Source organism: Lactuca serriola, chromosome 5 (assembly GCF_051521515.1).
Source record: "Lactuca serriola cultivar US96UC23 chromosome 5, Lser_US96UC23_V15, whole genome shotgun sequence".
Taxonomy (NCBI): domain Eukaryota; kingdom Viridiplantae; phylum Streptophyta; class Magnoliopsida; order Asterales; family Asteraceae; genus Lactuca; species Lactuca serriola.
This window is the reverse complement of record NC_136412.1, coordinates 127,935,137-127,948,750: the sequence shown is the minus strand read 5'-3', so window position 1 is coordinate 127,948,750 and position 13,614 is coordinate 127,935,137. Positions and strand designations below refer to the sequence as shown.

General features: G+C 34.0%; 1 protein-coding gene across 1 annotated transcript in view; it reads right to left on the bottom strand.

Annotated features, from left to right (window-relative positions):
- Positions 1-8,138, bottom strand: part of PPDK (pyruvate orthophosphate dikinase) — a 37,015-nt gene extending 28,877 nt beyond the window's left edge. The window contains exons 1-2 of the mRNA XM_079000910.1: positions 7,861-8,138; positions 7,455-7,735 (exon numbers count right to left, since the gene is read on the bottom strand). Of these exons, the coding sequence (XP_078857036.1) occupies positions 7,455-7,715 (261 nt within the window). The 5' untranslated portion in view covers positions 7,716-7,735; positions 7,861-8,138. The remainder of the gene's footprint in view (positions 1-7,454; positions 7,736-7,860) is intronic.
- Between the last annotated feature and the right edge of the window lie 5,476 nt (positions 8,139-13,614).

Sequence of the window (13,614 nt, the reverse complement as noted above, 5' to 3'; positions counted from 1 at the left end):
CGCAATTCTGACAAACACTTCACTTTTCAAAAGATTTCTCAAACAAAAAAGGTCTCAAGCTTTATTCCAAACCCTCAATTAAATTGAACCAATTGATATCTCTGACCTTGAGTCCCTTTACTTACTAGATGATGAACCCAACCAAAGATGTCATAATTTGCTCTTTTGCGTATCCAGATTCAATTCAAATTATTACATTAATTAAAGAATGTTTATAATAAGTCCAATCCATCATAGTGATCGCTACCCAATCGACCATATAACACCAAATCCAAACCCTCTCATCCTCCCATTCCCAAATTTCCCAAACCTCACTAAAATATTACATCAGTACTCATAGTCCAACTAAATCAACCAATGCCCTTAACTAAAGTCCATATTCTAACTAATATTTATGTGAAACCTATACCTGTTATAGGTTTCTTCGATACCAATTCTTCAGTATCCATCCTAGACCCTAAGATCCCCAAAAAAGCTTTTGGAAACAAACTTACTAGAAGCGTTTTCTGCTAATAACTAGACTTTTGTAATTGATAACATAAATATCCTAATAACTATTCATTTTTTCTTAGGTATGTATTTCAGCATTGGTTTTGGGTCAATCTCCAAATCCAAATACCTTTTTGTCGGGTTTGATCTTCTTCTCAAGTTACAAGATATAAGATACCCATTAACACATTTCCTTTTTAAAGCTTTTTTAATTCATACGGTTATGTCCTACACATTTGCATTGTTGCAACCCTCACATATACTCAAACATAAGATCATACAAGCATAATTCCTAGGAAAGCACGTCTCACCTTTATTGTTAAATCTTCCATTTTATGTTTATCTCTCGTTTAAGAAAAATGAAGATATTAACCCCAGCAAAGGAAGGTACACATGAACGAATCTAAACCATTATCACTTTTTTGTTTAAGATTATACTAAATTAGTTGACCATGGTATCATTGAATCATTCACATATCTATGGGGATGTAAATTATTCTATGTGAATAAACATAATGAACAAGAATATAGAAAATTAAGATTGGTTATAAATTATCATCCTCCAAACCATTTTTAACTACGATAAATTACTAGTTCAATAAAAAAAAGTTTTTGTTCTAATTCCTTGTTGATGCTAAAACTATGTCCAAGTTTGATCTCTAATAAGGATTTTAGCTAATAGGAATTAATTTCGATGGCAACCTAAAAACAAAATCTCATAACCTTAATAAACATTAACAATGTAAGGTTATTGCTTTGGGCTAAAAATACCCCATTTGCTTTCCAAATGGAAATGATCAAAATTTTCTAACATATTCTTGACATTTGTCTACATTGTTGAAATCCTACTATTTTCATAGGATGAAAAGTATCACATAGAATTTTTTTATTGAAATTTCATTCCTTGATACAAATGTACAATATCAAGCTCTCGGAACAGAAGATGGAATATACCAGCCAAGGCCAGATGAACTGCTTTCACAATATATATATATATATATATATATATATATATATATATATATATATATATATATTCAATTCTTTAGTGCAGTTGATTACATTCTAGATTGGTTGCCTAAGTTGTCAACTCACACTGTTTGAATGTTCCCCATGCTAAAAAGGAATTCACCCACTTGGACAACAAAACAACCCATGAGGCACAACTATTAGACAAATTAAAAAGTAGGTTGATATGATGCCTCCTATGATTACCATTGTGACACGAAATCTGAAAGTTCCCCATTCGAAGCTTTCAGACTGATACTAGCAATATATATTAGGCAACAATGCTACTTGTTGAAAACTCAAAATCTGAAAGATCCATTTATGGATACAAAAGTGGCATGCTTAAAGCATCCGAATAAAATTATCACTCCACGTTTAAAGATATTATTGTAGTCAAAAGAGGAATACAAAATTTCCAGTTCCATCTAATCAGATATGATTTCCAAATAGATGTAGATATATATGTCGTATGTTCCAATTCCATCTCTTGGAGAGAGTGTTATTGTACCACATATCTATAAAAAAAAACAATCATATAAGTATCTACATATGTTGGAGTCATCTTTTTCTCTATAAGGGCTCATTTGGGAAGTTAATATGACTCCACGTATATCTTATAATTATATTAACATGTTGATAGTATAGCACATACATATATGCACACATGTGTTTTTGCCATATTTAGATTAGGTTATATTATATTTCCATTTTATTGTGTATCGTTGATGAATTTCTAATGTATTCGAAGCTTTCAACTCAAGCTCATCTTCGTTAAATAGTTTTTGTGATTCAATCCTATGTAAAGTTTCTTTAAGCCTAATTGTCATACCATCAATTTGAATTTAAGGGTATGTCATTGTCTTAAGCAACTTGCTAGGAAATGTGATATTTTTCCGTACATTTATATCATTCATGTTTTATAAATCTCCTCAAAATCGTACATGGAAATGTGACATTTTCCCTTACATTTATATAATTCATGTTTTATAAATCTCCTCAAAATCTTACCAAAATTAGTCAAGATGCTTCTTGACATCAACCGTTGCCAACCCGTATCATGTTAATTTTTTTTTAATTTTTTATGGTTGGTTTACGATCTTTAGCTCTTTAGATAGCGTTTAGTAATGGGACAAAGTTTGACTGGACTGGACAGTATAAAACTAGACTGGATAGTACAAAAGTGGGCTGAACAGAACTTAAATTGATTTTTAATATAGTGTTTGGCGTAACAAGAACACAATAGAACAAGATGATTAAATTACCATATTGTCCTTAAAATTTATCTAATCTTTTTTACATTTTCTTCTTAATATCTTTTTATAGATATAATTGTTAAATAAACTACGGTGGAATTTGACATATCTTAATCCCCATTGGTTAGCGTCTTCTTCCATTGTTAATTACAATAATGATAATAACATTGAAGCCCTAGGGAGTAGATCAACACCGATTAGGATGGAAATCAAAAATAAATTATTTAAACTATTTTATGAAAAGCAGACGCAACAGATCGACGATTCATATTGAAAGAAATTCTTACCAAGTGCGGTGCAAATCAACAACAACGAGACCAAATCACAAAAAAAAAATAATAGCAGAGCATGACGAAAATAGGAAATAGTAGAGAATAGGAGAGGAAGAAAAACATATTGGTGAGGAAGAGAAGCGTAGAGAGAGGAGGAGGAGGAGTGTGGTTCATCAGAATGTCAACTGAGAAGATGATTGAGGAGGTGAGGACGGCAGATAAGAATAACCCAGGGGGTTTTATGTCATTGTAACATTTGTTCCATCGTGTTCTACGGTTTTAGGTGGGACTAAAAGTCAGTGATTTAGTTCCATTTGACGTAGTCAAAGTTCTACATTGTCCTTGTTCCAATCATACCAAACGCCATCTAAAATGTATTTGTTCTGTCCCTCTCACCAAACGCTACCTTAAGGAAGATCATCCTTCTTTGGAGTCTTTATAGCAGATGATCTTTGTTGTAAGTAGGGGTGAGCATGGTGCAGTTTGGTGCGGTTTTAGGGCCAAACCGAACCGCAAACCACAAGGTGCGGTTTTTGAATTCTAGAAACCGATGAGTGCGATTTTTCAATGGTCCGGTTTTGCGGTTTTTGAGTGCGGTTTCGGTTTGTACCGATTTTGTGTTGGTTTTAAACCGAGTAAAACATATAGTGAGGTTTTTTATGTTCACCGATATGATTTTTTTAACCGTGATGTTCATGTGAAGATTAATGATTGTATGACATGGTGTTAATTAGTTTCATCACATTTAGAAGCTGTAATTTTGAGTTTTTTTATGTTGTTTACTTAATCACTTCATTTGCAACCCATATGTCCAAACTTATTTTTTTTTTATTCAATTTGTGTTTAGAAGTTACAAGCTTGCAAGTTGTAGCCCACATAGTGTTTACACTTTACACATAATTTTTAAGTTACAAACACAAAGTGACAAACTCACATATTAAATCTAATACCTAATTACTAATTACCGTCAAGTTCAATATATAATATATGTATAAATTAGAATTTATTAGTTTTTTAAATAATATGTATAATTGTAGAATATAAATTAGTGATTTATTTTATTGTTAATAAGCTTGCGGTGCGGTTCGGTTTTGGTGGTCCGGTTTCTAGATAAACACCGCTTGGCACCAATAAATTCGGTTTTCCAAAAAAAATTAAAATATGCACCATCAGTTTTTGTGTCGGTTTTGGTTTTTCGGTTACGATTTATTGTGGTTTTTGCTGTTTTTCTTTTATCGGTTCGGTTTTTGTTCACCGCTAGTTGTAAAACATCTCTGTGGCTTTAAAATGAGTAACCTTTCTACTATCACTTTCTTTGAAATTATTTTTTGCAAGATCTAAATGGTCCTAGTAACAATCGTTTTAAACGGAGTAAAATTTTATAGTTTATAGTTTCTCACAATAGTTTATTTAGTATATGTTTGAAATAGAGAATCCAAGACCTTGGAACTCCTTATTAGCGAAATAGGTTAACCCTACTTTTGATAGATTATGAACAACGGAACAAGTACCCAAGCAGAGATGTACCCATGTAGATAAAATCTAAACCCAAAAAGTTTATAGATTTTTATGGTCTATTAAAGTTCTAGATATTACCTACACCTATTGTCTTTACACATAAGTTTATATTATTCTTTCTAGAACATCCATTAAGGGTAAAAATTGGGAGATCCATAAATATAAGAATCGGCCCAAGAAATTCCCTAGCGTAGTGAAGTCCTATGATTGATCGAGTCGGTCCATGGCACATTCTAAACTTTGATAGCATGCGCCATGCCCCATCACTAACTCAATTTGAATTTAAATTTATGTTATACATCCTTTATCATATTTACAATTTATACATTGCTTCCTTTCATTTAGCTTACTTTATTAAAAAAAAATACATAATAAAATAAATCACACTATTAAAAAGATCCGGGGATACATTAGAAATGAGCAAAAATATTAAAATATCAATTATCAAATGTATCTACTTCAATAAATGATTTTTTTTTTTTTTTTTTTTTTGTCAAATTTCATACTATCATTCAATTTATCAAATGTCATTTTGTGGTTATTTTGAATTAATTATTTTTTCTACATGTCATTTTATGAGTTTTTCCTATTTTAATAAATTCCACATAATACTTTAATATAATAATTACAATAAATATAATAATAATAAATAAATATCAATTTCATTAATGGACTTACATTCTTATTTCAAAATTCACAAATTAAAGCTCATTAACTTATTTTGTTTATTTATTTAAATTTAAAAGATAAAAACATTTAATAATCATTATTTTTCTTATTTTCTTATAATTCCAAAGTTCTTAAATATTTAGGACTTTATATTTAATTTTTTTAATTAATTCATATAATACATGAGTCTTACACCTAATTTGGGATAATTAAGTAAAATACCTATGCGTTGAATGTTTTTTACCGTTTAAACCTATATTTTCAATTTTTTTCCAAAAACTTTAAACTTTTCTTAAGTTTTTCTATTTAGGTTGTTTGTAGTTAAACTTCCAGGGATACATAGTTTTTTTTTCACAAAATAACTCTTTCATGCTCCTGAGTTTGCGAGAATGACTAAAAGTTTAAAAATATTAATTCTTGCTTGGTGTCATTATATGACTATATATAACACCAAAGACATGTAAAGTCAACGTTGATCTTTACTTCATAAAGTCGCATACCAGCCTGTTTCTAAGATACGTTGACGTTGAGTTAGGTTCAAAGTTGTGCCACACTAAAAAAGTCATTGTTCACATCAATGGAACATCCGTTACACCTCTCATAAGAAGGATCTTGTCGTGGGTGACAAGATTCTTCTACACCCAACACCAAATAGAGTGGTGGTGACAATATATTTTGTCTATGCTAGTTGCATACTTGCATTAACATGTCTATTGAAATATGTTGTTAAGTTCTTAACTTGGATCATGTTTTAAGTGGCACCATCAATCCTATAAGTACCTTATGGGCTATGATAAAGTTGTTTTAAAACTATTTTAACTTGTGTAATACATTAATACCCTTGAATTGTTTGATTTAAAGGATATCTTTGTAATTTAATATTTATTTTGGGAGAATGATGCGTATTTAAACATTTAACGAATGAAATTACACAAGTTGTTTGGCAGCCTCAAGATTGTACTCCAACTACACGACCTACAACCACCTTAGAAAAAAAAAACATGGAAAAAAGCTGCTCCATGATCCCCATCATGGCAAGAAATATCTCAATTAAAGTCTAAGTCTTCATGTAGCAATATGTGGTGGTAATCATATATCTTTATTGAGTTATATTTTCTCGATTTTTGCCAATTATATAAAAGCATAGTAACTGAATTATATGGTGTCAATTATATATACATTTATAAATATGTATGCATCATGAAGTTTACATAAAAAATATATGTTTGTTATTATATATAGCTATATAATGATACCATATTAGAAAAAGAAAACGTTTTTCTGAACCTTTTGCCCAATCAGATAAATGTTTGTGTGTTTTTTTTTTTGGAAAAAGAAATTACGTATTATCAAAAGTTTACTTGCAAACCAGATAAACGAGTCTCATAGAAAAAAGTTAGGGAAAGTTTTGGGCTTTTCTTGAAAAATGATATTGAAAAATGAGACTTAAACCGTAAAAACATCAAACTTGTGTGTCTTATAGGTGATTAATTACCTAACCTTTTTTAATTATAAATATTATATATTATATTTATACAATAATGAAACCTGTTGATCAATATTGCATTTATTTTTGTCTTAAAAATGTTTTATGATTTAATATAACAAATTTGGAATCTTTATATATTAATAAAAAAATAATTTTAATATTTTTTTGTCATGTGTCACTCTAATATACATCCAAATTAATATTATGTCATGTGACACTTTATTGTTTTTTAATTTTACATTTGTCCTTAATATATCAATAATAAATGTGGCTCAAAAATGATATAATCTCATAAAATCAAGTTACATATTTTATCGAAAACCGGATAAAGTTAGATACTTTAAATGATTAGATGTACAAATTATGTGAAAAAAATATTTATTTACATGATTAATAATTATTACTTTTATAGTATTTAAGTTGTTTTATTAATATCAACCAACAATTATAGTACACATACCTAGTAAATTTATAAATAATTGGTGGCATGGACTCATTTTGTCATTTATAAATATTTATATATATAGTTTTTATAAAACAGTCTCTAACAAGTGTACCCTGTATTTCCAATTTGGGGCAATAACTGAGCTAACATAACTACGTTCAACATGTCGATTCAATTCAACATGGTATATTTCGAAATTATGATCCCAAAGTATAAGACCCATGAAAACCAACAGAAGCCACAAACATGCATTCAAACACTTCAAATTTGCAAATTCAGAAACGATAATTAAAGCGTAAATTCATACATACCTTTTTGGTCGTCATCACCGGCGGAGACACCGGATTGAGAACTGCCCGCAGTGGAACTGATCCACCGACCTGTGACTCTGCTCTTCGCGCTATGCTCATGTTCCCATGGCGAATCCACCGGAGAAAAGGACGTTGATGGTGGTGATCTAATACACGAAGAACACAGTTTTCACATCTCCGCCGTTGTTTTAAATTCGTTGGCGAGTATTCTTCATCGGCTGTGGACTTCAGGAGCAGTCCTTTCACAAACAATGAAGTCATCTTCTTCCCTTCCCCTTCCCCTGCTCAGATTTAGATGTACTTATAATTACGCAACATCGGTAGATAACCCAGATCGAGTTCTTGATAAAGCAAATAATCAACAAATGAAGTCAAAACAGTTAGTCAGAAAACGCGATCATGATACCTGCAGAATGGATCAGTGGCAAGTAGCAACGAGAGAGAAAGAAGGGAGATTGTCGGATCGAAGTCGGGTTTTTTTCGATTATTCGGTGAAGATATGAATCAATGAGTGGACCAAATTACGAGACATTATGGGCATTTGGGCGGTTAATGGAAATAATTGAAATTTGTAGGTTTGACCATCGTAGGATTCAAAGGGTTTACCTGTGAGATCATGTTGAAGCCTTCGTTTTCATGGAAGACGACAACAGTAGATGAATGGAGCCACTCAATTTGTCCCGGTGAAGGAAAAGTGCCGCCATGAAACATGATCGACCGTTCCAAAGGATTGGGAATGAGTGTACCATATTACTCTGCAAATTGAAAAGGACTAATAAACGTAAAGCCTTTTAAATTCGTATAAATTTTTTAAAATTATATTTAAATGACTAAACTGCACAAATGATCTTTGTCGTTTGCTTAAAATTTACACTTTGGTCCAAAAAAGTTTGGACTAACACCAGAGGTCTAAACTTTTGATTTTGTTGCGAGTTTGGTCCAATTTGCTATGAACTTTTTTATAATGACGAATTTGCCCATGTTTTTTTTTTCAGTTTTTTTATTATTTAAAGATTTTTTCTGATTAAAAGAAAAATACGAAAGAAAATTTTCCTTTTTTATTTTATTATTACAATTTTTTATAACAGAAAAAAATAAAAAATAAAATGCAAACTCTCTCTCTCTCTCTCTCTCTCTCTCTCTCTCTATTCTCCCCTAAAAATTAACCCATCCAACTTATCTTCTTCCTCCTACTCTTGTTCTCGATACCATTCCATACTACCAAACGCCCGTCATTGCCACCTGCTTGATGTAAAACTCCACCCAATAACCTTCATTCTCGTTTTTCGCCAACCTGTCGCCTCCTCTTCCACTGTTGTGAACCACCATTGACGGAACCACCATTAATGGAACCCTAGTCATCGTCCACCCACTACAGTCGCTATCTCTTATCCGAAACAAGATCTGCACTACCGTCGGGTAAGGACAGAGATGAAGGTTGAGGTCGCCTGAGCCACACCAAACCCTAGGGTCACCGCCATATTCAGATCAAGAAAGGCGAATCTCCATCGTGGCGTTGTTAGGGTTCTAACACAACTGATTTGTTGAGATAGTCAATGAGTTTCAAATCGGCGTATATGAGGATAATAGGTTATCGTCGGTGGTCAGTTGAATATGGGCAACGACGGTCCTGATATGTTGGGCGGCGTCGGCTGAGTTCTGTACGTTTAAGGTTATTAAGAGATGACAGAAAGAGAAAGAGATGGACATGATGGGGGAGGTGGTTGATTTCTTACCATTTAGAGCACCAAGTATTCAGCACGAGAGTGTGTGTGTGTGTGTGTGTGAGAGAGAGAGAGAGAGAGAGAGATAGATAGATAGACAGAGAGAGAAAAAAGAGAGAGAGAGAGAGCGAGAGAGTTTGAATTTTTTCTGTTATAAAAAATTATAAAAATAAAATAAAAAGGAAAATTTTATTTTTAAAATTTTATTTTAATCAGAAATTTTTAAATAATAAAAAAACTAAAAAAGAAAAAAAGCAATGGCAAATTTGAAACATCCTAAAAATACAACCAAAAAATTTTTGTTTCAACATTACTAAAAGCCACAACATCAAATGTTATATAACAAAACCATGCATCGTGTGTCTCAAAATACCATAATAAATGCATCAAATCAAACTGAAATCAGTATCATATCAAAATGTCTGAATAAAACTCCCAGGATAAAACTGTAACCGTGGTGTGTGCCATGCCATCATCCCGAGCTCTTCCCCTTGCTAGCTGAAGTACCTAAAACCAAAACTAAAAACTGTAAGCACGAAGCTTAGTGAGCTCCCCCAAACTACCACATACCATATAATAACATAAAAAGCACATACTGGGCCTTGCCCACTCCAACGGACCGAAATCCGAAAACTGCATCGGACCGAAGTCCGGAAACTGCATCAGACCGAAGTCCAGAAACTGACCAGGGCTTTCCATCTGCATCGAACCGAAGTCTGGAAACTGCATCGGACCGAAGTCCAGAACTAACCAGGGCCTTGCCCTTTGCATCTGACTGAAGTTCGGAAACTAAATCGGACCAAAGTCCGGAACTATCTAGGGCCTTGCCCTCTGTATCGGACCGAAGTCTGAAAAATAACTGAACATAGCATGGCATAATCATAACTACTAGCATAAATTGATATACTGCATACTGCATCAGACCGAAGTCCGGAACACATAACACAAACACATACTTGAACCACAAAGACATCAAGCACCCTGAACTATTGCATCAGACCCAAGTCCGGAACTGCTGCTAAACAAACGGGCCAACATTATGGCCGTAGACCCGTTCCTACTGGAAGGAAACTCACCTCGTAACGTTGGCTGCTGAGATGCTAAATTTGGAACTGGCTGACTGCTGCTCCGGAATTCCCCGACTACAATCCCATAAACACTAACTCAGATACCGACAACTGTTCTCAGGGTAAAATGACTATTTACCCCTGGTCAAAATCAACATCCTGGTCAAAGTTAACTATCAGTTGACCGAACTCGCCGAGTTGGGCCGCCAACTCGTCGAGTCCCTAACACCTTTTCTAATCCTCTACCCGATTCAACTCGTCGAGTTTGGCAACAACTCGACGAGTTCTTCTTCCATACCAACGTCCAATCTAACTTCATCCGACTCGCCGAGTTGTATGAACAACTCGGCAAGTTCTCCTTCATGATATGAACATGTTCAGTCTGCGACTTGCCAAGTTGTATGAACAACTCGCCGAGTCTGTTCTTGGGGCCAAGAAGCTTGCCTTGGACTCGCCGAGTCCTCTACATGCCATTACTATACAACCGATTCTAGTTGATTTCAGTGCATCCAATTCATAGATCTAGGTTTCTAGGGCTGGTTTTGCACATAAAGTTTCCAACTTTACGTGCATGCACACAAGAATGAGGCTAAAATACCAAAATCATCGGTAACGCCCGCGTTTCCAGGCTAGGCATTATCCTTGATGTAATAGTCTAGGTTAACCTATGTAACCCAATTTGAAATAATAAAAAAAATGTATTATTTGTGAATTATGTGTTTATTTTCTTAATTATTATAATTTAATGAATTAAGAATAAAATAAGCATCAAAATTAAAGTATGAGATAAGCCCGATATCTTTGCATAAGGTTGTAGTGGCCGAAACGAGGTTTTCGAATATATATAGAACGCCCAAATCTGACTTCGTATGAGGAAGTTATGATTTTCTGAAGTTTCGACTTGGTAGTATGCAGCCCGAATACTCGATTTGAGATCAAGTGGTTTTTAGCCGAAACAATCTAAACGAGAAACGAATATCTCGTTGTTAGTAGCAAAACGATTAAAAGTTAGGTGAGAACGGACGTCGAACGAAGAAGTTATGAATTTATAACGAAGTTTTCCTGTCCGGGCCTACTAAAAATAAATAATAAAAATAAAAGTCAAAATTAGCCGATGGAGTCTAAATGAAAGTTGTAGAGTATAGTCTCACCTACGCGTGGATATAAAGAACGTCGAAAACGGAGCTCGTATGTGAAAGTTACGCAATTTAGAAGTTTGACGAGTCAAATTACGCCGAGCGTAATTTGAGTACGCCCAGCGTACTCAGAAGGGTGCAAGTTGCCTGACCAATACTTGAGTGCCACCAAATGACGCATGCAGTGACGTCGAAGTACGCCCAGCGTAACCAAGTTACGCCCAACGTAATTGGAAATTACGCCCAGCATAATCCCAGACCCAACAGCCTGTAAATAGAAACCGAGATCAGCCATTTTCTCTTGTTCAAACTCTTTCTTCTCTCTAGTTTTTGCCTCGATTTGCGTGCTAATCATATACCGAAGCCCCGATATCTTTCCCGAGCCCCGAAGCAAGATCCGAAGCCCCGAGGATCCTGAAGAGCATTATTCCCGAGCCGAAGCTCTGCGCACGAGGAGTTCGATTTTTTGTGAAGATCTTCCAGATCTATCGAAGTATACTACTTCTGCAAGTTGTAGTGCTGTCTGATCATCTTCTGATCAAGTGAGTGTATAGTCCCTTTCAATACACGATATTATACAAGTAATCGTTGAATGTATTTAAGAATACGGGATGTAAGTGTATAGTCACTTTCATCTTACACATAGATATGAAGTATTTTATAAAATACGTGCTATGTGTATATATTTTGTTGTTATTTGTGTGAATGTATATTCACTTTCTTCTATCTCATAGATCTGATTTATTCTCTATAAAATACGTGTTATGTGTGTGTGCCTCATCTGTTATGTGGAATATGTATTGATTGAACATGCTATACTGGTTTTAAACTATGTATAAAAATGTATATTTTTATCTACTAATATGTTGGGTAGAACATGGGTAGATAGTTGATGTGTGATAAACATATGAGAGGCCTCGATGTTGTTTTGATTCAGTTATCTAGCGGAGTTTAGATGACGACCACAGACTTTTCTAGACAGTCTTGTGGAACACTAGCAGGCTCGCCACCTGTAGGTGTTAATGAACTTGGTTGTTCATTCGTTGTACTCCATCCACCCATGGTTGCCTTATTTGACATATATTGCCAGGAAACCCCCGAATGCATGTGTTGTCGCCCCGATGAAATATTCTAAGACTAGGTCCCTTGTGTTAGTTGTTTTAGGGACGTAAAGTGAGAATAACGGGAATGGGTAATTGGGTTATTGTTGGTTGGTGGAATTAAATATAATTATTTATTGTGGGTTGAAAACCCTATATGCTCACCAGGCTCCTAAGCCTGACCCACTCAGTTTCTTTGTATTGCAGGAAGTGGCGCGAGGGTATAAGATGGATAATCATCAAGTTGTTTTGTTTACAAGTCTGTATATGTATATATTTGTTGAATGACTTGTAATGTTATCGTTTATGCTTTATGGTCTGTATCGAAACATGACATCCCGGTTTTTGATTATGAAATGAAATTATATTTCTTCATGAAATGTTTTGATAAAAATCTATTTCATCATGTTTTGTTTTTGGGAACAAATTCCGCATCTCTTTTAAAATCAAAAGGATTTACTCTGAAAATGTTTAAAAAACATAAATGAAACCGGTCTTTTCTGGCCGAGATTTTGGGGATGTCACAGTTGGTATCAGAGCATTAGTTTAAGCGAACTAGGAATTTGTAGGATTTCTAGACTTAAACTTAAAATGCTAAGTGAAATTTTGAGATGAGTGTATGTGATATTTTAGACATGAGCACTAGTTTATTTTAGGAAAATTGCCTAAAATGCTTTTATGTGCTAAATGTTATATGTTTGTCATATATGATATTCTTTGTTCTTATCTATGGTCTGTTGCCGACTGGATCCGAAAACCTTATGTGTGTAGGATTCTAAGCATACGTCTACGATATTAGAACTAGCATGTAAACGTTTCGGAGTGATAAGGATGATTTGAATATCTATCGTGAATGAGGATCTAATTTCACCTTATTCGGTGTGTAGATAAAAAATGGTGAGAACAAGAAGTGGAGTTGGAAATGTTGATGAAAACAGGAATCAACCACCAGTGATTGAGCAAATACCTGTCGTAGCAGCAACACCTGAGCCGATAACAATGACTGGTGTACAATTGATGATTCAAACGATGTTGGATCGGAAAATGGAGGAGACTAGGCGGTTGCTTCAACAGAATCGTGAAGAACTGTCAATTCAAGTGGAAGAGCCCGAATTAAATGAAGGGCACTCGGA